General features: G+C 39.6%; 1 protein-coding gene across 6 annotated transcripts; it reads right to left on the reverse strand.

Moving 5' to 3' along the window:
• Positions 1-674: 674 nt before the first annotated feature.
• On the reverse strand, positions 675-22,559 carry ZNF184 (zinc finger protein 184). 6 transcript variants are annotated; one of them, XM_047796836.1, is made up of 6 exons: positions 22,161-22,559; positions 21,738-21,867; positions 13,685-13,752; positions 7,267-7,393; positions 6,824-6,919; positions 675-3,116 (listed from the first exon to the last, which is right to left on the reverse strand). In XM_047796836.1, exons 2-6 carry the CDS (start codon positions 21,742-21,744, stop codon positions 1,156-1,158), a joined length of 2,259 nt encoding a protein of 752 aa, XP_047652792.1. In that variant the 5' UTR covers positions 21,745-21,867; positions 22,161-22,559; the 3' UTR covers positions 675-1,155. The 6 variants fall into 6 exon arrangements, with proteins under 6 accessions (XP_047652792.1, XP_047652790.1, XP_047652794.1 ...); XM_047796834.1 differs by having other exon boundaries at positions 22,099-22,559; XM_047796838.1 differs by having other exon boundaries at positions 22,476-22,555.
• Positions 22,560-22,705: the final 146 nt, after the last annotated feature.

Genomic DNA, 22,705 nt, shown 5'->3' on the forward strand with positions numbered 1-22,705 from the left:
GCCAGGGATGGAACCTGCAACCTCGTGGTTCCTAGTCAGATTCGTTTCCACTACTCCACAATGGGAACTCATTCCTTTTTTTTTTTTTCTTTTTGCCATTTCTTGGGCCGCTCCCTCGGCATATGGAGGTTCCCCGGCTAGGGGAACTCCCAAGATGGCATTTCTTTACCAATGTTTCAAACTACAGCAGAAAAAAGCCCTGAGATTTAAATGGCTACTTAATTTCCTGAATTCTACGAATTCTTCACTGTGGCATTTTTCACCTAAGGAAGTGACAACATTCTGATGCAAGTCGCTGGCGTTCACATATGCGAAAGTAATTTTTTTTTTCACTTGTAAAAAGCTGTAGCACTCACTCCCCCAAAACCACCTTTGTTCTTTCCAGGGTGCACATTAGGGTTTAAAGAATAGATATGAAACCTAGATCCCACTCCCTAGGCCAATTAAGTAGTCTCGGGGGAGGGGGTCTTGGCAACAGAATGTTATAAAGTTCCTGCAGTGATTCCATATGTAACTAGGGTTAAATAACACAAGTGTTAAACTGTATAAGAGGGTCTCTGTAGTTGTGATAAACTTCTAGAACGTTAAAACATAATAGGAGAGAAAACAATAGGAAGGTTTAATATTTGCACTGAGTTAAGCTATTATATTCTCCTGAATTACTAATTTGAGGGTATTTTACAATTCTTTTTATTAGGAACCAGTTACTTAAACAACTTAAATGTGTTAGAATAGGAGCATAATAGATCTCCAGTCTAGTTACTTAAACACAGGTGCTTTCTATTGGCAAAACATGCATAAATACATACACTCTGGAATGGAACCTAGCAAAATGCTGATATATAATAATCCTACTCAAGAATATATTGTAGATATACAAAAACTGAATATAAAACTCCAAACGACCTCTGAAATCACCTACTTCAATTCCCTCATTCACAGAGGAAACCGAAGCTTAGAATGGCTAAGTTTGTCAACATCACAAAGTTGCTTAACAATATAATTGGATTACTTCAGCCCAATGTACCTTCCATTCCAGAGAATGGCAGTGAAGTGTAAAAATATTTTAGGAGTTTCTCAATCCATCCTGATTCTCCTGGAACAAAAGGACAAACTGGAGTAAATGTATCCCTGTGTTTATGATGTTCCTAGAAGTCATATACCAGGGTGCAACCGCTGATGTTTACTGAGAGCAGAACGATATCTAAAGGCTTTTCCACAATCGTTACATCCAAAAGGCTTCTCTCCTGAATGAATTCTCTGATGCTGAATGAGGTAAGTGCTCTGGCTGAAAGTCTTCCTGCATTCATTACAGTTGTAAGGTTTCTCCCCAGTGTGAGTATTCTGATGTTCAGTCAGATGAGTGCTCCGGCTAAAGGCTTTGTCACATTCATTGCACTTATAGGGCTTCTCTCCAGTGTGAATTCGTTGATGCTGAGCCAGATGGGAACTCTGGCTAAAAGCCTTTTCACACTTATTACATTGGTAGGGTTTTTCTTCTGTGTGAGTTTTTTGATGCTGAGCAAGAGAGGAACAATGTCGAAAGGCTTTGCCACACTCAGCACACTCATAAGGCTTTGCTCCTGTGTGAATTCTCTTATGTTGTGTAAGGTGTATGTTCTGGTTGAAGGCTCGCCCACATTCATTACACTTGTAAGGTCTTTCTCCAGTATGTATTTTCCTGTGCTGAATAAGGGATGAGCCATAACTGAAGGTTTTCCCACATTCATGACACTGATAAGGCTTCTCACCAGTGTGAATTCTTTCATGTTTAGCAAGAGATGAACTCCGAATAAAGGCTTTCCCACATTCCTTACATTCATAAGCTTTCTCTTGGGTATGAGTCTTCTGATGTTGATTAAGGTTTGAGAGATAACTGAAAGCCTTTCCACACTCACTGCATTCAAAGGGCTTTTCTCTGGTGTGAATTCTCCGATGTTGAGTAAGGGATGAGCAGTAACTGAAGGCCTTCCCACATTCGTTGCACTTGTAAGGCTTTTCTCCAGTATGAATTTTTAGATGTTGAGCAAGGGATGACCAGTAACTAAAGGATTTCCCACATTCAGCACAATCATAAGGTTTCTCCCCAGTGTGTGTTTTCTGATGTTGAGTGAGGTTTGAGTGCTGACTAAAGGCTTTCCCACATTCATTGCATTCATATGGCTTTTCACCAGTATGAATCATATGATGACGTATAAATGTCGAGGGCCCATTGAAAGCCTTCCCACATTCGTTACATTTATAGGTTTTCTCTCCAGTGTGAATTTTTTGATGTTGAGTAAGGTGTGTGCTCCTGGTAAAGGTTTTATCACATTCATCACATTTAAAAGGTTTTTCTCCTGTATGAATTTTCTGATGTTCCATAAAGTGGCCTCTCTGGCTAAAGGCCTTTCCACACTCATTACAAGTATATGGTTTCTCACCAGTGTGAATTCTCTGATGCTGAACAAGATGGGTCCTCTGACTAAAGGCTTTCCCACATTCATCACATTTATAAGGTTTTTCTCCAGTGTGAATTCTTTGATGTTGAGTAAGAGATGGACCCTCAATGAAGCCTTTTCCACACTGATCACATTTGTATGGTTTATCTCCAGTATGAATTCTTTGATGGTTAATAAGGTTTTCGCTCCGGCTGAAGGCTTTTTCACATTCATTGCATTTGTAGGGTTTTTCTCCAGTATGTGTTCTCTGGTGGCGGATAAGAGCTGAACAATAACTAAAAGCTTTCCCACATTCATTGCACTTACACAATTTCTCTTTTTTAACGCGGTTTAAATTCTGTTTGACACTCGTTTTAGTAGAGGTCTCTTCTGGAGATATTTCTTTTTGTGTTGAAAGGTCTGAACTCTTATTGATGTTTTTCTCAAAGTCATTATTTACATGGTCTTTCTCCAAAGTAGGTATTGTCTTTTCTGTTATTTTTATTTCCTGTGACAGTGTCTGTTCATTTGCCTGCTGCCTTTCTAGACTGCCTTCAGATTCCCAAGTTTCTAAGAAGTTGGAACTCCAAGGATCATCCCTTTTGTGCTTTTCTACTAATGCCTCTAGAGATGGCTCTTCTTCACAAATGTCCAGCTCTAGGACTGATAAGCTATTTTCTGGTCTTGTCTCCCAGTCTGAAAGAAAAAGAAAATGTTGGAATTCTCTGAATTGGGAAGAAGAAATAATTTTGTTCTGGAAATGACCTAATGAAATTAAAAATAAAGCCCACAGGAAATTCTGAGGATTTTCATATATAGCTCTATTATTTGGGGAGAAATTCGGAAAGCAATAACAGTAAGCAAAATATGAGAGTAGCAAGAGAATGTCTAATTCATTTCCATACATAATCTCTAAGAACCAGTAAGGGAACTCCACTTAAGACGATAATAAATTTAGAAAGTGATCATAGAGATAGTTAAGAGGAGGCAGAGATGGACTGAATCTAAAGGAGGCAATCTGAACTGGGATTCCTTGCCAATGAACAGCAAAACAAAAATCTAAGAACTATGATTTCAAGACAAGACAAAAAGAAGACATGACTAAAGCTCCATGGTTTTTAACCTGGAACACTGCAGGAAGAGCTATATCACTGCTAGAAATGAGAAAGTTGTAAATAGTAGAGGAAATAATTTAGGTGGAGGAAGGTGACAAGTGCAACTCTAGGCATTTTAAGAATTAGGAAGAGAAATGGAAGAGCAGACCATAATGATGTTTGTGGGGATGGAAGGTGACAAAAGTGGCAGAATAACTAAAACGTTCAAATATAGGATAGAAAGTATCAGCTCAAAAGAGGAAAGAAAAGAAGAGCTACGGTCATAAGAATGTATGTGAAAAAAAAGAGCAGAGAGAGAGGAAGATCCTTGAAAGTATTTAGAGTAATGGGGCAAATAAAATATACTAATGAAAGAAAGCTGTTTTTTAGCAAACAAAAGAATATAAGAAAAAAAACAGAAAAGTGAGTTACACTGCTCTATTGTCTGCTCTGGGATAGTTTGTCCTGTGCTGAGAAGAAAGATGACAGGGTAATCTAGTCAATGCTGGCAGATTCAGTAAAGAAAAAAAGGCTGTGTTTAAACAGCATTTCTTTGGTTCCACTGGTAGTGTGAAAGTACAGCAGACCCTCAGAGAACTAAATCTCCTGTGATGCCAGCCTGGTCACTATCACCGTCACTTTCACTGCAAGCATGAAGGACAAGGCAGAGACCCAGAGCTGCCTACCATCCTCTCCATACCTGGTACCATGGGTAATGGTAAAGCACACATAAGCATACATAAGCGTAGGCAGCCTCCTAACAGCAGTACTTCTCCAGCAGGGACAAGAAGATCAATGCAACAGAAGTTTTGGGGAACAGCCAATCTCTGGCATAGGCCTGCAGCAACAGCTCCAATTAGACCCCTAGCCTGGGAACCTCCATATGCCTCAGGTGAGGCCCTAAAAGGACAAAATACAAAAGTAAAAAAAAAAAAAAAAAAAAAAGGATATGTTCTCATCAACAAAAATGACACTAAGAAGGATATATTTGTACAGCAGAGAGCCCTAAAGAATACCTCCTGGGTAGTTCCTGTTGTTGCTCAGTGGTAATGAATGTAGCTAGTATCCATGAGGATGTGGGTTTGGTCTCTGGCCTCACTCAGTGGGTTTAGGATCCGGCATTGCCGTCAGCTGTGCTGTAGTTCGCAGATCTGGCTTGGATATGGCATGACTGTGGCTGTGGTGTTGGCCAGCAGCTGCAGCTCCGATTTGACCCCTAGACTGGGAATTTCCATATGCCACAGGTTCAGCATATGGAAAAAAAAGAAAAAAGAAAAAAAGAATACCTCCTGGAAGTACTTCGTAGTGAAAGGTATGGAGACCATGGAGTCAGATGCTGTTGAAGGCAGAGTGTGGAAATGGCTGATTTCTAGCCCACTTGGAGTTCCAGGTGCAAGCAATAAACATACAACAGACTGTGACCAACATTATCCACACTGTCATATTGTCCATGCACTAACCAACAGAGTTACCAGAATATTAGGGGTGGGACAACGAATGAAGGACTGGAGAAAATTCCAGAAGGCCATACTCAACAGAACCATCCCTACTGCAGGAACCATTCCTAATGCATTCTTACTTTACTACATGCCAAATCTATGGGCACTGACCACAGTATTCCAACACCTCTGTGCATGGAGAGGTGATAAAGGGTGCTGACATCCAGGCTGCAAAAGGACAAGATAGACTAGTGAAACAGAATATATAACAGAGTACAATCACAGTTTGGCAGAGGCTAAATTGCCAAGATAGCTTAGAGAGGATAGCATTAAATAGGATAGGAAAATGATGCAGACAAAGCCCCGGGCTAATGGCCACCTCAATGTAGGTAGCGTCACAACTTCAATTACCTCTATAGACGCATAGAAAACTGTAACTTATTTTTATGGAGATAAAAGTAGACATGTTACCAGCTAAGAATAAGTCTGCTCCAAGTGAAGATGAGGGCAGATCCAAGGGCTAGTTTACCAAAACTACCATCATCGGGTCATATTCCAGCAATAAAAAAATAAACAAAAGAATGGAGCTTAATATTTCAAATGATTGACTTCTGCCTACTGACCAGATCATTGGAGCTATTTATATTAACTATGCAACATGAGTTCTTTATTATTTTTTTTATCTAAATAAGTGTCTCTTTGATTATGACTAAAGCATCTTTTGGGGAGTCAAGGATTTACCAATACACACTTAAATATTTTTAAATTGTTTTCTATCTGTTCAAGTTAACTTTTTTAAAAACTTTTAAATCTGTAATAAAACCTGACAACTTGTTTTTTTTTCCAAAATGTAACAAACTGTAAGCACAAGTTAATAAAGCTATTATTTTTTTTAAAAAAGTTTCCTCAATTGTGTTCCATGAAACTATCTTCTGAGAGAAAGATATTAAAGGTGTAGTATTAAAAGAAAGGAATTGCAGTTAGGAGGATGGGAGAGAGAAAAGTTACATTCTGTGCAACCCTGTTGGAAATTCATAATGCCCAACTACATATAAAAAAAATTCTCTGAGTGGTCCTCCAGTAAGAAACTTGCTAAAATTTTAGCTAATCCAGCACTTCCTAAATTTGAACATGGCATGCATTTTTTTTTTTTTCTCCCCATAAAAAAGGACTCCTACTCCTAGCTCATTGAATCTGGAGATATATTACTTAGCTAGAGTGACTAAATTTATATATTTATATATTTTTTTCAGCATCAGATCTTAGAAAAAGTCTCTCTGTACAGTTTGGAAGTTGATGGTTAACAACTAAGTTATTCATAATTTCAAGGGTTGGCCAATAAAGTGATAGTGAGATTAACACAGGAATAGGTGAGTAAAAAAAAAAGTGAAGGCTACAGGTATGGAACTCCCACTTTTGCAGAGTTTGGCTGGGAAAGCAAAAAGGCAAAATGGATAGTGTTGAGTAAAAGTATTTAGAAATTTAGGTTGCCTATTTCTGTTTGAAGGTCCTGGGGATGGAGTCTTTAGATCCCAAAAGAAAACTGTGAGGGCTGAAAAGTGGGGTGATAATTATGAAATCAGGACTGCAAAAGAGGTTGGGAAAGGACAGAATCCAGATTCCATGACAAGAAGCTGCCTTTAGAAAAAACTGGGAAGGATATGTCCTTTGAAAGGAGTGTAAAAATTAAACACATATGGAGACATTTAGTGTTTTGACAAAACCTAAGAGGCCAGATGTCTTCCCATTTCTCCACAGGAGACTAAAGAGAAGCAAGTACATCTACATTTCAGATATAAAATCCTCTCATCAGGCTGCTGGTCAGAGTTAATAATTTAATTATGCTCATCGGCTGATATCCATTACTTACCTCCAAAGGTACCTACTGGAATGCTGGGCTCCACTATCCATGGCTCCGTCCCTTGCTCTAACTGGGAAATCACATCAGGTTTGGAAACTTGGAGTCCTGCTCATGGAGAGTAAAAAGAAAAGTTATTTCTCTGCAGTAAGAGAAAAGCGCCATAACAGAGTTCAGTCTCACCACTTTGTCTTTAGAGGAAAGGATATGTAGATAAATCAGATGGGAGTAAATAAGCTTCAATGTTACACCTTCCCAGATGTGGTATAACTTGAGAACTGATCTGGGTTCGGCAAAATTATAAGTTTGTCATTCTACTTGCTAGAGAGCAGAAACCTTTTCAGAACCTTTCAAAATTTAGGAATCTTTGTTCTAACTTAAAGGCAAAACTCACCTAAGCACAAGAGAACCCTCCTTCTCCACATCCCCAGTTAACTCAGAGAAGCCATCCTTACCAATCGAGACCAGATGTGTGTAATTTTCCAGTGTCACATCCCTGAATAAGTCTCTCTGTACAGGATCCAGCTGTTTCCATTCTTCCTGTGTGAAGTCCACTATTACATCCTTGAAGGTCACTGATTCCTGGAACACCAAACAAATTTCTGCTTAGCCATAAAGCATTTACCTAGAAAAGGAGTAAAGTTAGCAATACTGACAGAAGTAAGGCATGCTATGGGCTATCTGAAAAATGATATTGCTATTTCCTCTTTTGTAAAATGATTATAAAAATAGAACCCAACGCATAGGATTATTGCAAGAATTAAGTGAGAACTGTTCAACATTAAACACTAAATTGAGGGTCTAGCAAATAACATGTTCAGCCAATGGTGGCTATTGTTGTTGTTATTGATCTTCATCATCATCATCATCGTCTCTATGTTTAAAGACATATCAAGCATTAAAGCATACCTACAAAGTACTAAGAGTATATCTACCTACCAACATTACTACCTACAATGTGTAGGAATAGCCAAAAATGTTTTTGAAAGAATTTGGGGAGTTCCCATCCTAGCGCAGTGGAAACAAATCCAACTAGGAACCATGAGGTTGCAGATTGGATCCCTGGCCTCGCTTGTGGGTTAAAGATCTGGCATTGCTGTGAGCTGTGCTGTAGGTCACAGATGCGCCTCGGATGCTATGTTGCTGTGGTGTAGGCCCGCAGCTATAGCTCCTACTAGCCTGGGAACCTCCATACGCCAGCAGTACAGCCCTAAAAAGCAAAAAAAAGAAAGGAGTTCCCATCGTGGCGCAGCGGGAACAAATCTGACTAGGAACCATGAGGTTTCGTGTTTGATCCCTGGCCTCGCTCAGGGGGTCAAGGATCCAGCATTGGTGTGAGCTGTGGTGTGGCTCGGTCTGGCATTGCTGTGGCTGTGGTTCAGGCCAGCAGCTATAGCTCCGATTAGACCCCTAGCCTGGGAACTTCCATATGCCTCAGGTGAGGCCCAAAAAAGACAGAAAGATCCTCTCCCCCCCCAAAAAAAAGAATTTGGAGAGGAGACTTACCCTCCCACACTTCAAAATATACTAAGCAATATATCAAAATATACTGAAAGATCAAGATAAATTAAAACAGAGTGGTCTAGGAGTTCCCTGATGGCCTAGCGGTTAAGGACCCAGCCTTGCCACAGCTGTGGCACAGATCTGATTCCTGCCCAGGAACTTCCACATGCTGTGGCCAACAACAACAAACAGAGTGGTCTAGCATGGAATAAAACTCAAGGAAACAAAACAGAAAATCCCCAAATACAGCCATGTTTATAAAAACTAAATAGGATTAAGCAACTTTCAAATTAGTTTTAAAAAGCAGGATTTTTCACAAAATGGCTGCATTAAAAAATGACTGTCTATTTGAGAAAAAAAATTAAGGTGAGTTCCTTATTTAATGGCATATACAAAAATATCTGCTGGATTAAGACTAAATTTTAAAGAGAAAGTAAAAATAATAGTACAATTAAAAGGCAGAAAAATAGTTTTATAAGCTTGCTATGTGGAAGGCAAAAATTATAAGACAAAGAAAGAGACTGACAGATACAACCACATAAAAATGTAAAACTTCTGAAGAAAACCATAAACAAAATGAAATACTTTGAGTTCCTACAAATACTTGACAAAAAAGATAAAAGATAAATAACACACAATAATAACAAAAAAAAGGCCAACAACTCAAATAGGCAACTCACCCAAGGCATCATTAATAAACCATGAAAAGATGCTCTTCTTCATGAAACACATAATAGAACAATGAGATTTCAGATTGGGGAACACTGCTGAAAGTGCTCACATGTACAGTGGGAACAGAACAATAATGCAATCCATCTGAGGGACACTCTGCCAGGATCTATCAAAAGTTTAAATGCATATATTATTCAATCCAGTTTTATACCTTGTAGGAATTTACTCTTTAGAAACACTTCAGGCTATAAAGACATATGTAACCAACTATAATAGAAAAAGTAAAAATCATTGTGAAAAATAAATAGACATAAAAATATCCTCACAACACTGTTTGCGAGGAAAAAAAAAAAGCAAACTTAAATGTCCATTAATAGGACAGTGGTTAAAGAATTTATGGTACAACTATACTAAAGCAGTTTACATAGCCATTTTAAAAATAAAGTATCTCAGAGTTCCCTGGTGGCTCAGTAGGTTAAGGATCCGGCATTGTCACTGCTGTGGCTCTGGTTAATGATGTGGTGTGGGTTTGATCCCTGACCCAGAGAACTTCCACATGTTGCAGGTATGGCAAAAAGAAAAAAAGGATCTTGACATGTATTGATTAGAAAATATTTATTGTAGTTATAACAACATACATGATATTATCCCATTTTTATTTTTATGAATAGGAACATGTATAGGTAAATGCACAGAGAAAAAGGTAAAAAAATCAACACTATCAAATATTATCAGTAGGACTGTTTAGTAGGACTTGGAGACAATGCAGGGGAACTTCCTTTTTCTTTATTTACTATGTATTTGAAACTGGGTCAGTTAATTTTATTTTAAAATGGATAAGTGAATTATTGGGACTTCTAACCAAAACAGAGTAACTGGACAAGCTCTCCCAGTGTAAACTATAAAGCTTACAGACTATAAACTTACAAAGCTTATAGGCTTATAAACTATAAAGTTTATAAACTATAAATACTTGTTTTTGTACTTCAAAGAACAGAACTACGACCCTGAGAGAAGGGAGACAATCAAATGAGACCCACTGTCCATTCAGTTAGTTTCCTGTCTGGAGGTATCTCCAGACTACAGAGCAGGGAGGCAGAACCCAAGCAAAGCCCAGTGGTCTTACTGAATAAAGGAGCCAAAGGCGGCAGCTCAGGACTAAGGAGGCAGAGAATTTGCAGGACAGATACTGGAGAGAAGGGAGATATACAGAGGAGGAACTCCGAAAACCTGGTGTTAATACAACTACCACAGGCAATATCAAGTCACCAACACGGCATAACTGAACCCAAAGTTAAGAAGAGATATGCACAATCAGCTCCCATAAACAGTTCCAGCATGCTTTAGTAGCACAGCAAGTTTAGCCTGTGAAGAAAGAGTTAAAGCAGCAAGTCTGGTTTGCTTGATCCTTGCTAATCTCTAGGGACACTTGGATCCATGTTTCTGAACCTTAAACAAGCTCTGAAAGCTGTTTATACAGTCACCGATTGACGATGTTATTGTGTGCTTGGAGAACTGGCAGGATGTACCAGACTGTCAGCATTGTTTAAAGTACATATAAAGATTTATGATGCACACATGGTGCCTAGTGTGAGGTCTGCACCACGGCTAGTCAATAGTGAGTACATGTCAATGTGAGCAGCTACCTTCAAGAAATCTGTGCAGCAAGACTCAAGCAGACATTTCTCATGTCTCTGGGGACAACAGCTAGAGAGAAAGTGCATCTGTGTGATCATCACAGAGGGAAGACTTGGAAGTCTATATTTGATTTCTTTTTTCTTTTCTTTTCTCTTTTTTTTTAGTCTTTTTGCCTTTTCTAGGGCTGCTCCCGCGGCATGTGGGGGTTCCCAGGCTAGGAGTCCAATCGGAGCTGTAGCCACCGGCCTATGCCAGAGCTACAGCAACACAGGATCCGAGCTGCGTCTGCGACCTACGCCACAGCTCACGGCAACGCTAGATCCTTAACCCACTGAGCAAGGCCAGGGATCAAACCCGCAACCTCATGGTTCCCAGTTGGATTCGCTAACCACTGTACCACAATGGGAACTCCTATACTTGATTTCTTTGAATTCTACTTATGAGTATCTTTTTTGCTTTCAATCCTGTTTTGTATCCTTTGTTGTAATAATCTTTATCGCTGAGTTAATGCTACTGGGCGGGGAGAGTCATTTTAGTAGAGTCATTCTAGCAAATCACTGAATCAAATAAAGTGTGGTCGTAGGCTCCCAGGAAACACAGTCCTAGAGTAAGGCTATGCTAGATCAGCCCTAACAAAGCTTTTCAAAAACAAATCTCAAAAGGATCAAGTTGTGGCCAAGATGGGATTAATAAGGATTGGATTTACCCTCCTGCATTAAATACCAAAAAAATTCCAGACAAAATGTATGAAATAACAGTTTCCAAGGCACTGAATCTCAGATAACAAAGAACAGGATCCCAAGGAACAAATGAGGTGAGCCCTATAACTGCTCTAGCTTACTGCCTTTAGAGTTTCCAGGCAGAGATACAGGGATGGGGAACTGAAGAGAGTTTGGAAAAGTCAAGTTGACTAAAGTTCACAGGACAGAATACTGTAGGAAAGAGAGCAATACAGGAAAGAAGCAAGGAGAATGCAGAAGTTCCCACCAAGTATTCAGCAAAGTACGAATCAATCATGGGTGTGAAGAGACTATAAGAAGAAGGGAAAGAGGAGTTCCCGTTCGTGGCGCAGTGGTTAACGAATCCGACTAGGAACCATGAGGTTGTGGGTTCGGTCCCTGCCCTTGCTCAGTGGGTTAACGATCCGGCGTTGCTGTGAGCTGTGGTGTAGGTTGCAGGCGCAACGCTCGGATCCTGCGTTGCTGTGGCTCTGGGGTAGGCTGGTGGCTACAGCTCCGATTCAACCCCTAGCCTGGGAACCTCCATATGCTGCGGGAGCGGCCCAAGAAATAGCAACAACAACAACAAAAAGACAAAAGAAAAAAAAAGAAGAAGGGAAAGAATCATCCAAAGGATTTAAGGGAACAGCACCAGTACACTAAAAGAGCTGAAAACAGAGTCTCTCCCCATCAGTCAAATTGGAAAACTCATTAAGCGCTGGGTAGAATGATCAAAAAGATCCTGCCTCAGTAGTGGGGGAATAAATGGCCTTAGATTAAATGCTGCTCTAGGTTCACCAAACAAATCTTAAAGCAAGACAAAAAAGGGATACATTATTTCAAATAACTGCATCCCATAAAAAGGCTCAAGAATATTACAAGAATAGAAAAGTATGCAGAATTCAATAAGATAAAATTCACATTGTCTGGCTTTCAATCAAAGACTATCAGACATGCAACAATCAAAGACTATCAGACATGCAAAGAAGCAGGAAAATACCATATATGAGAAAAAACACAGCATAACGAGAAAAAAAAAATCAATCCACTGAAATCAAACCAGAACTGACATACATGCTAGAATTAGCAGACAAGAACAATTAAAGTTATGACTGTATTCTATACGTTCATACATTAAGTAGAGACACGGAAGATAATTTTGAAAGACCCAAACAGAACATCTAGAGCTAAAGATGAGAATATTCTGAAATGAAAAATACACTGAATAGTATTAACAGCTTAGTCAATGAAAAAAAAGATTAGCAAATACAAAGACACAAAAATAGAAACTAATAAAAATGGCCAGATAAGGAAAAAATAATTTTAAAAAAGAAATAGCATCTGGGAGCTACAGGACAACTTCAAGTGGCCCAACATATGTGAAATTGGAATTTGGGGGAAAAAGAGGAGAAAGGAGAAGAAAAAAAATTTGAAGAAATAATAAGCTCCTTATTTTCCAAGCTTGGTGAAAATTATAAACCCACAGATCCAAGAAATGCAATAAACTGCAAGCACAAGGAAAACAAAGAAAACTATACCAATACACATCAGTTACCTCAAATCTCATGATTAAAAAAAGAAGAAAATAGAAGGAAAAAAACAAAAACAAACAAAAAAAATCTCGTGATAAAGAAAATCTTACAAGTATCCAGAGGAAAAAAGAAACATAAAGAAACAAAGGTAAAAATGACAGTAGCTTTTTGTTGGAAACAATGCAAGCAAGAAGACAATGGAGCAATGCTATTAAATAATAAAAAGAAGAAAAACTGTTAAACTAGAATTGAAAAACAAAGGCAAAATACCTTTTCAGACATAAAAACCTGAAAGAATTCATCACCAAGAAACTTCAGTAAAAGAAATCTTAAGGAAGTTCTTAATGCCCAAGAAAATTATACCATCGTGGCTCAGCAGTAACGAATCCAACTAGGATCCATGCATATGCAGGTTCGATCCCTGGCCCCACTCAGTGGGTTAAGGATCTGGCATTGCCATGACCTGTGGGGTAGGTCACAGACTTGGCTCAGATCTTGCGTTCCTGTGGCTGCAGTGAAGGCCAGCAGTTGTAGCTTCGATTGGACCCATAGCCTGGGAACTTCCATATGCCACATGTATGGCCCTGAAAAGCAAAAAAAAAAAAAAAAAAGATCTATACCGAGATATAAGCAAGAAGTTAAGTGATGAATATATTAGTTAAGCTGGAGAGGCAGAGCTAGGAAGGTCGCTGAGAGATAGGAGCCCAGAATGAATTGCCAACATTGGTTAGATCAACATACCCCACAGCAAAAGAATACATAATCCCACTTTAAGGAGTGCAATGCCATTTCAGGAAATCCCAACTTACCTGAAAACTAGCTGATGGGAGTGAAGTACGTCCCCCTTGGAGAAGGGCAGACTCTGGAGAGGACAGATCTAGGGGAGGAAAAAGAAACCACAATGAATTCCGTTCAAATTAGCTGCTCTCAGCAATCTGTAAAATCCACTTGTTTTTTTTCTATATTAAAATAGCAGGAACTATGCCATTTCCTTCTCAAAATCCAAAAAATGAAACAAAGTAACTGCTGATTAGTACCCTGGTACTCTCATCTGTAGGCTTAGGAAGTAAAGCATTACTTTTAAGATTCACAATTCTGTCCCTAGATACTTACAATCATATGGATCATACAACTCAATCTACATTGTTCTTCATTAAGTGAGGCAAAATATTTCTGTTGCCTTTTCTGCTATATAAAATTACTTTCCAAAAGTCTTCCCATGCCCTTTGAAACTTAGCTATTAATGCAAATTAACGGCCACAACAACATACACTTATCTCTACCACCTACCTACCAGAATGTCTAAAATTAAATCGACATGGTCACTACTAACTACTGGCAAGAATACAGAGAAACAGGAACTTCTGTACAGTGCTGTGGAGGTATAAATTTACCAACCATTTAGAAAAATTGTTTGGCAGTATATACTAAAGCTATACATATGTCAGCCCTATGACTCAGCAATTCCACCCCTATAAATATACCCAGAGAAATGAGGAGTTATGTCCACCAAGACTTGTACAAGACTGTTCATAACAGATTTATTTATAATATCCCCAAACCTGAAACAATCCAAATGTCTTTCAGCAGAATGGATAAACTGTGATACATTCATACAACAGACTATTACTATGCAATATAAAAGAATGAGCTATTGCTTTACCTAACATGGATGTATCTCTTAAACAATATTTAGCAAAATAAGCCTAACACAAAAGAATACATACTGTTATGAAGACATTTGCAGGCAAACGTCATTTTATTGTGCTTCACTTCATTTGCACTTTGCAAATTCTGTGTGTTTTATAAATTGAAGTCTTGTGGCAATGCTATGTCCACCCAGTCTATCAGCACCATTTTTCCAATAGCATTTACTCACTTCATGTCTCTGGGTCCCATTTCGGTAATTCCTACAATATTTCAAACTTTTCATTATTACTATATTTGTTATGGTAATCTGTGATCAATAATTTTTGATGCTACAACTATATCTTGCTAAAGGCTCAGATGATGGTTAGTATTTTTTAGCAATAAAGTATTTTTAGATTAAGGTATATACTTTTTTTTTTACACATAAAGCTACTGCATACTTAATAAACTACAGTATACTGAAAGCATAACTTTTACATGCACTGGGAAACCAAGAATTCACGTGATTCAGTTTACTTTATATCTGACTTATTGAGGTGGTCTAGGACTGAACTCACATCTCTGAGGTGAGCCTGTATATTAAGTTCAAAACCAGACCAAACAGCGAGTTGCCATTGTGGCGAGGATGAGGGTTTGATCTCTGGCCTCGCTCAGTGTTTTAAGGATCCGGTATTGCCACAAGCTGCAGCATAGGTCACAGATGCAGCTTGGATCTGGCATTGCTGTGGCTGTGTCTGTGGCTGCAACTGCAGCTCTGATTTGACCCCTAGCCTGGGAACTTCTGTATGTGGTAGGTGCTGCCCTAAAAAACAAAAAACAAACAAAAAAATCTAACAGATCTATGGTGATGGAAGTTAGAATAGTGGTTACTTCTGGAGGGTGACTGACTTAGCAGGCATGCAAGAGACCTCTGGGGCATTAGATACATTCCATATCTTAGTGTGGGTGGTGGTTATACTGGTACATAAATATAAGTATTAATCAAGTGGTACACTTGATTTGTGTACTTAATGTAGTAACTTACACATCGATAAACAAACCAAAAACAAACTTTGCTCTTGGCAAGGTCTATTCAGAGTAATGGTTGACAGGAAAGTCCAATTCCCAGAATGTAGAGGTAGCCATAAAAGGAACTATTATTCTATACTTAGCTTTGACCAGTAATGGAAATTTGTTTTGTAAAAGAAATCTTGAGAAAAAAATGAAGGTGTTAGTTGGAGTTTTTAAGAATAAAAGGAAATGTATATAGACAGATACGTATCCAAGACTTTAACTGCATCAAGAGAAATGTCTTAGGTAAGATGCTTTGATTCAAAGTAACAGAAACCAGGAGTTCCCGTTGTGGCTCAGCAGTTAACCAACCTGATTAGCATCTGTGAGGACGCGGGTTCGATTCCTGGCCTCACTTCGTGGGTTAAGGATCCAGCATTGCTGTGAGCTGTGGTGTAGGTCCAAGACACAACTCGGATCCCACATTGCTGTGGCTGTGGCACAGGCTGGCGGCTATAGCTCCGAACAGACCCCTAGCTTGGGAACCTCCATATGCCACTGGTGCAGCCCTAAAAAGACAAAAAACAAAACAAAAACAAAAAAGAAACAAAACAAAGTAACAGAAACCAATAAAACCAACAACAGTAACAGCTATAGAAATCAACTATGTGCCCAGCAATAGTAAATGCTCAGTGTTGCAAGCACTACCATGACTTCAAGGGACAGAGGCTCATGAAAGTTCATCCTAACTATACAATTGTAAAAAAACTCCAAGAGAAAGAAAAAGGAAAAAAAAAATGAAGCCACTTTGGTTGATTTAATTCTGATGAACTTAGAATTAAAAAGAATATTTATAAAAGACACAAGGGGCAAAGAGCTGAGAAGGGAAGAAGTGATGTCATCAACGGGGTAGAATAAGAATTTTCTACTATCTTCACCCACAAAGAATACTAATTTAGACAATGACCCATGGATGAGAGTGTCTTTGTGGAAGTCCAAGAGTCTAGAAGAGAAGTTCCAGCATACCACTGGAGCAGGGGGAAAAAAATCCAAGATGGATGCATTGAAGAGGATAAGAGAAAGAGTTTACTTTACCTGCATTACCCCTCTTCCAGGGAGGCAGAATTCAGTGCCAAGAAGGCCTTGTTGACCTGAGATTTCTCTCATGGGAAAAAGTGAAAGCATGTGAGCACGCAGCTTCCCAAGCAATGTGGGACACCACCAAAGAGACCCACTTCTTTCTCACATCATCCAGAATATTGAGGTGTCCTAAGTGAACAGGGATAAGACAGCAGCTGGGAGAATAGCAGTCAGGGCTTTCAGACGGCATATCAAAGGGACATGGATCCTACTAACCAGTTCACAGACTCCATAAGGAAGCCTGCCAAAGGACCACTGGGCGTGCTTCACATGTGGATCCCCCCAACTGGCCCATGGGCACATGCAATGCTCCTTGCACCTAATGTACAAACCCTCCCCCCACCTCGTGGTCATCTTCTTGTGCATACCCTATTGGTGGTGAAAGTAAGCTTTTCTAGAGCTTACTATAGATAGTGAACACCCGCAGAAAGCTAGCCTGACTGTGCATGATTTGGAGAAAGCACTAAAACCCGACTGTTCAGCCTTGCCAAGGGAAAGCAAATGGGAAGCTGGCAGCACCCAGCCTGGCTCTGCAGGATTAAGAGAAGGCACAGAATCTTAAGAATTTAGAACAAGGAGTTCCTGTCGTGGTGCAGTGGTTAACGAATCCAACTAGGAACCATGAGGTTGCGGGTTCAGTCCCTGCCCTTGCTCAGTGGGTTAACGATCCGGCGTTGCCGTGAGCTGTGGTGTAGGTTGCAGACATGGCTCGGATCCCTCGTTGCTGTGGCTCTGGGGTAGGCCGGTGGCTACAGCTCCGATTCGACCCCTAGCCTGGGAACCTCCATATGCCGTGGGAGCGGCCCAAGAAATAGCAACAACAACAACAACAAAAAAGACAAAAAAAAAAAAGAATCTAGAACAAAAAGTATGGAGCAGACATATCCATAAAAGATCTCAAAAAACTTCAGAATCCCTAGCAGAAATGCTGATGGAGGGTATTTCTCTCCCAAAGCCAATCAGTTAAAGACTGAAGGAGGTGACTGCATCAGTGGTGTTTCTATACACCAAAAAGGAAATATCTGCAAAGGAAATAAAGAAAATAACCCCATTTAGAACAACATCAGAAACAATAAAAAAACTTAGAAATAAATTTAATCAAGGGGGTGAAAGGTCTGTGGAATGAAAACTGTAAGACACTGATGAAAGAATTTGAAGGAGACTCAAATAAATGGAAAGACATCCTGGGTTCATGGATAAGAAAAATTTATATTGTTAAAATGTCCACTCTACTCAAAGTCATCTAGATTAAATGCAATCCCTATCAAAATTCCAATGGTACTTTTCACGGAAATAGAAAAAATAATTCCAAAATTTGTGTGGAACCACAAAAGACCTCAAAAAGTCAAAGCAATCCTGACAAAGAACAAAACTGGAGGCATCATACTTCCTGATTTCAAAACAATATGGTATTATCATAAAAAGAGACACAAGGACCAATGGAACAGACCTGAGAGCCCAGAAATAAAGCCCCCTATTTATGATCAACTAGTATTAGACAAGGGAGCCAAAAATATTTAATGGAGAAAAGACAGTCTCTTCAACAAATGGCAGTAAGAAAATTGGATTATCACATTCAAAAGAAGAAAAGTGAATTCTTATCTTGCACTAATCATGAAAATTAACTTGAAATGGATCGTTGAAGATTTAAACAAGACCTAAAACTGTAAAACTCCTAGAAGACAGAAAGAAAAACCTCCTTTACACTGGTCTTGGCAAAGATCTTTTCAATATGACACCAAAAGCACAAGCAACAAAGGGAAAAATCAACAAGTGGGACTATGTCAAACTAAAAAGCTTCTGCCCAGCAAAATAAAGCATAAAAAAATGAAAAGCTATGAAATGGGAGGAATTATTTGCAAATCATATATAAGGGATTAATATCCAAAGTATATAAGGAACTCATACAACTCAACAGCATAAAAACAAATAATCCAATTTAAAATTGGGCAGAGAACTTGAATAAACATTTTTCTAAAGACATACAAATGGCCAATATAAATGAAAAGGTCCTTGATATCACTAATCATCGGGGAAATGCAAATCAAAACCACAATGAGATATCACCTCAGATGTATTAGAATGAATACTATCAAAAAGACAAGAGATAAGTGTTGGTGAACATGTAGAAAAAAGGTAACCTTTGTCCCACTGTTGGTGGGAATGTAAATTGGTATAGCAACAATGGAAATTTATGTGTATATACCACATTTTTTTTTTAATCCATTTATCCACTGATGGATACTTAGGTTGCTTCCATGTCTTGGCTACTACAAATAATGCTGCAGTGAACATGGGTATAAAGATCTCTCTCTGAAAAAAAAAAAAAAAAATCAAAAGGCGCAGTGGTTAACGAATCCCACTAGGCGCAGTGGTTAACGAATCCCACTAGGAACCATGAGGTTGCGGGTTCGATCCCTGCCCTTGCTCAGTGGGTTAACGATCCGGTGTTGCTGTGAGCTGTGGTGTAGGTTGCAGATGTGGCTTGGATCCCGAGTTGCCGTGGCTCTGGTGTAGGCTGGCAGCTATAGCTCCAATTAGACCCCTAGCCTGGGAAACTCCATATGCCGAGGGAGCGGCCCAAGAAATGGCAAAAAGACAAAAAAACAAAAAAAAAGAGAAAACTCTCTCTGAGATAGTGATGTCATTTCCTTTGGATACATACCCAGAAGTGGGACTGCTAGATCAGGTGGTAGCTCTATATTTAATTTCTTAAGGAATCTCCATATTGTGTTTTATAGGAGTATACCAATTTACATTCCCACCAACAGTGGGAATATACACATACATACACATACGTACAATGCAATATTATTCAGCCATAAAACAGAAGGAAATCCTGTCATTTAGGACAACACAGATAGACTCTGAAGGCATTATGCTAAGTGAAATAAGAAAAAAGGAAGACAAATACTGCATGATCTCCCTCATACGTGGAATCTAAAAAGGCCAGACCCAGAAACAAAGAGTAAAATGATGGTTTCCAGGGGCTGTAGAGTGGAAGAAATGGGGAGATGTTGTTTAAAGGGTACAAACTTTCAGCTATAAAAAAGTTCTGGAGATCTAATGTACCGCATGGTAACTGTAGCTGACAATACTGTATTATACACTTGAAAGCTGCTAAGAGAATAAATCTCACATATTCTCATCACATGCACACACATAAAAAAGCAAATATATGTGGTAACAGATGTGTTAACTAACCATATTGTGGTAATGATTTTGCAATATATAGGTGTATCAAATAATCGTAACAGACAACTTACACAATGTTAGGGTCAATTATATCTCAATAAAGGTGGAAAATTTTTTCTCAGCAATGTTTTATAGCTTTCAGTATACAGAGCCTGAGTGTTTGTGTTGGTTTATATTCCTGTTTCACATATTGGATGTTATTATAGACCTATTATTTTTATCATAACTTTGAATCGTTCATTGGTAATATAATGAAAGAGCTATTTTTTTCATTATACTTTTTGTTTTAAGATAATTGTAGATACACATACATTTGCCATAAATAAAATAGAGATTCTTTGAACTTTTAGAAAAAAGGAACTGAGGGCAAATAAAGTATAGCTCAAACTTAATAAATAATATAAATAATGTTAAGGCTTCTAATGATATTAAACAAATCCAACAAAAAGACTGTATGATAACAGGTTTAACCAAACCCTAAGTCTATAGTGATATATCACAGGGCTCTGTCCTTATCATGACCTGTTCAATGACAGGTAGGAAGAAATAGGAGGAATATTCATTAAATATGCTGGAGACATAAAGCTGGAAAGGACAGTTAAAACACTGAATAACCAAATTAATATTCTTAATTATTCTGATAAACTGGAACATTTGGCCAAAAAAAACTGAACACTCATAAATGTGAAGTCCCAACATTAAGGATAAAAACAATTCTATTATACAAGGATGACACAAACCTAGTTCACCATATTTTATGTAAAAAAGATCTAGGGCTAACAGCATATTATTGCTTAATTTTTACTTTTATTTATTTATTTAGTCTTTTTAGGGCTGCACCAGTGGCATACGGAAGTTCCCAGGCTAGGAGTCGAATTGGAGCTGCAGCCACTAGTCTCTGCCACAGACACAGCAATCTGAGATCCGAGCCTCGTCTGCGACCTATGCCAACGGCTATGGGCAACGTTGGATCCTTAACCCACTGAGCAAGGTCAGGGATTGAACCTGCATCCTCATGGATACTAGTTGGATTAGTTAACCCCTGAGCCATAATGGGAACTCATTTGCTTAATTTTTAAAAAGCAAATAAATTTGATGCTAAACAGCAGAAATATAATCCATATCAAAAATTTTCAAAATATACCTAAAGAACTATGTTTAGTTTTAGGCAATGCATTTTAAGAAGCATGCCATCACGCAGGAGAGTTTTTAGGGAAGAGGACCAGATATATCACATGAAGACTCATCAAGGGAATTGAGGCGATTTTGTTTGGAAAAGAAACAGAATTTGTGAGTAGGAGTTTTAACAGCTGAATTCACATATCTGAAGGGCAACAATGTTAAAGAGCCAGCAGTTTCTTGCTTTTGAGGACTAAGAGATAAATCAACACAGAAATTACAGAGAAAGACAACTGTGCCTAATATAAGGAACTAAAAATCGAAAGACCCCACAAGGGAATAGTCTGCACCCAAAATGCTGTTTAACACCACACTTGTTCAGGCATAGGCTTAACAGATGGCCATCTGCCAGGGATATTTCAGAACTGATTCTTGCACTAAGAGATGAGTACCAAGACATTTCCTGACTGCAACATTATCATTCTAATTTTTAATAAACAGAGGTTATGTGAGGATCACAGACATTCTGAATCATTACTTCTTTTCATTCCCCAATCCCAAAGTCAGGCAGAATTAACTCTTCCTTCAAGTTTCCCCCTATAATATAAGTAAGTCTCTCCCTATGATGTAATTGTTTCTTTTCTCCGTCCTTATATACATAAGGTCCCTTCCTTCCACTACTTCCAGCTCTGCCAAGTGTTTAATTTTCAAGCCGTGCCTGCTGTTTTGCCTCCATCATCCCACTCTCCCCCAAGTCTTCCCCATTACCTTCCATCTCAAGCGCTCATTCCCTTCCTCTTGGAATCAGGACACCAGGGTTTCTCAAGCTGGGTCCTCAGTCTGGAGCCCAGATGTTCAGCAGGAGGATGAGCCCTTACGCCCGCTGAAGTTGGCTACCCTAAAAGACACAGGATGAGGTCAGCAGCAACTGTCATACAATCACAACTCAAGAGTTTTGAAGAGCGGCCAAGAGGTCCTTGGAAAAGAGAAGCGACCAGAGAGAGCATTAAAGAGGCATGTGGCATTCCGGCTGAACAAAAACAGAATGGAGATCGAGTACGCAGGTTCACCCCCAGATTCCAAAACCCCTGTCGCCTATCCTAGAATCTGGCCAGAAGCGCCCACCTACCCGGACGGTTACCTCCGTGCACACTTGCGGGCTCACACCCCCGCGGGCTCAGGAAGACACACCTGTTGCAGGGCGGAAAAGCTGGAAAATGGACAACAGGGCGGGGCCCGGCTCTGGTCCTTCCTCCTAGGCCGGAACAAAAGAACAAAGCCCTCCCAGGGATCGGAGCGGAACAGCCCCACTCTGAAGGAGGCGATGGGCGCCCCTTCTAGGACGCCCCAGCTCTCTCCCACAGAGGCCGCTTCAAGCGAAGAGAGGAGTGACGTCACGCGGCCGGAGGACCGGCGGTTGCCATAGTGATACCTGGGCTTCCCTCCCTCTAGAGCCTGCCACACACTCCTATCCCCCGCCCGGAAGCTCTGAGACAATCACCAAACCTAGTGAAGGGAGCCGAAGCATCAGGTCTCCCCCCCTCTTTTCACTCCTACAGCCGGCTTCAACGGCCACTTCCGGTCGTGAGGAAAGAACCCCGCCCCCGCCCGCCAGCGTTAGGTCACGCCCCGCGGACACGCAGGACTACGATTCCCAGCATGCTCTAGGACGCTAAACTCCATTTCCCAGAGGCCTCAGCCAAAGAGTAAGAGCCCTTTGAGCAGGGCCTGGTGTT

The sequence above is a fragment of the Phacochoerus africanus genome, chromosome 9, assembly GCF_016906955.1.
Source record: "Phacochoerus africanus isolate WHEZ1 chromosome 9, ROS_Pafr_v1, whole genome shotgun sequence".
In the NCBI taxonomy this organism is placed as follows: Eukaryota; Metazoa; Chordata; class Mammalia; order Artiodactyla; family Suidae; genus Phacochoerus; species Phacochoerus africanus.

What these genes read in the sequence shown, in the direction of transcription:
- ZNF184 (XM_047796836.1), bottom strand. An exon ending in TCCCATCAGCTAGTTTTCAG is followed by an intron (nt 7,394 to 13,684) that starts GTAAGTTGGGAT and finishes TTGGTGTTCCAG; the next exon opens with GAATCAGTGACCTTCAAGGA. An exon ending in TCCAGTAGGTACCTTTGGAG is followed by an intron (nt 3,117 to 6,823) that starts GTAAGTAATGGA and finishes TTTTTCTTTCAG; the next exon opens with ACTGGGAGACAAGACCAGAA.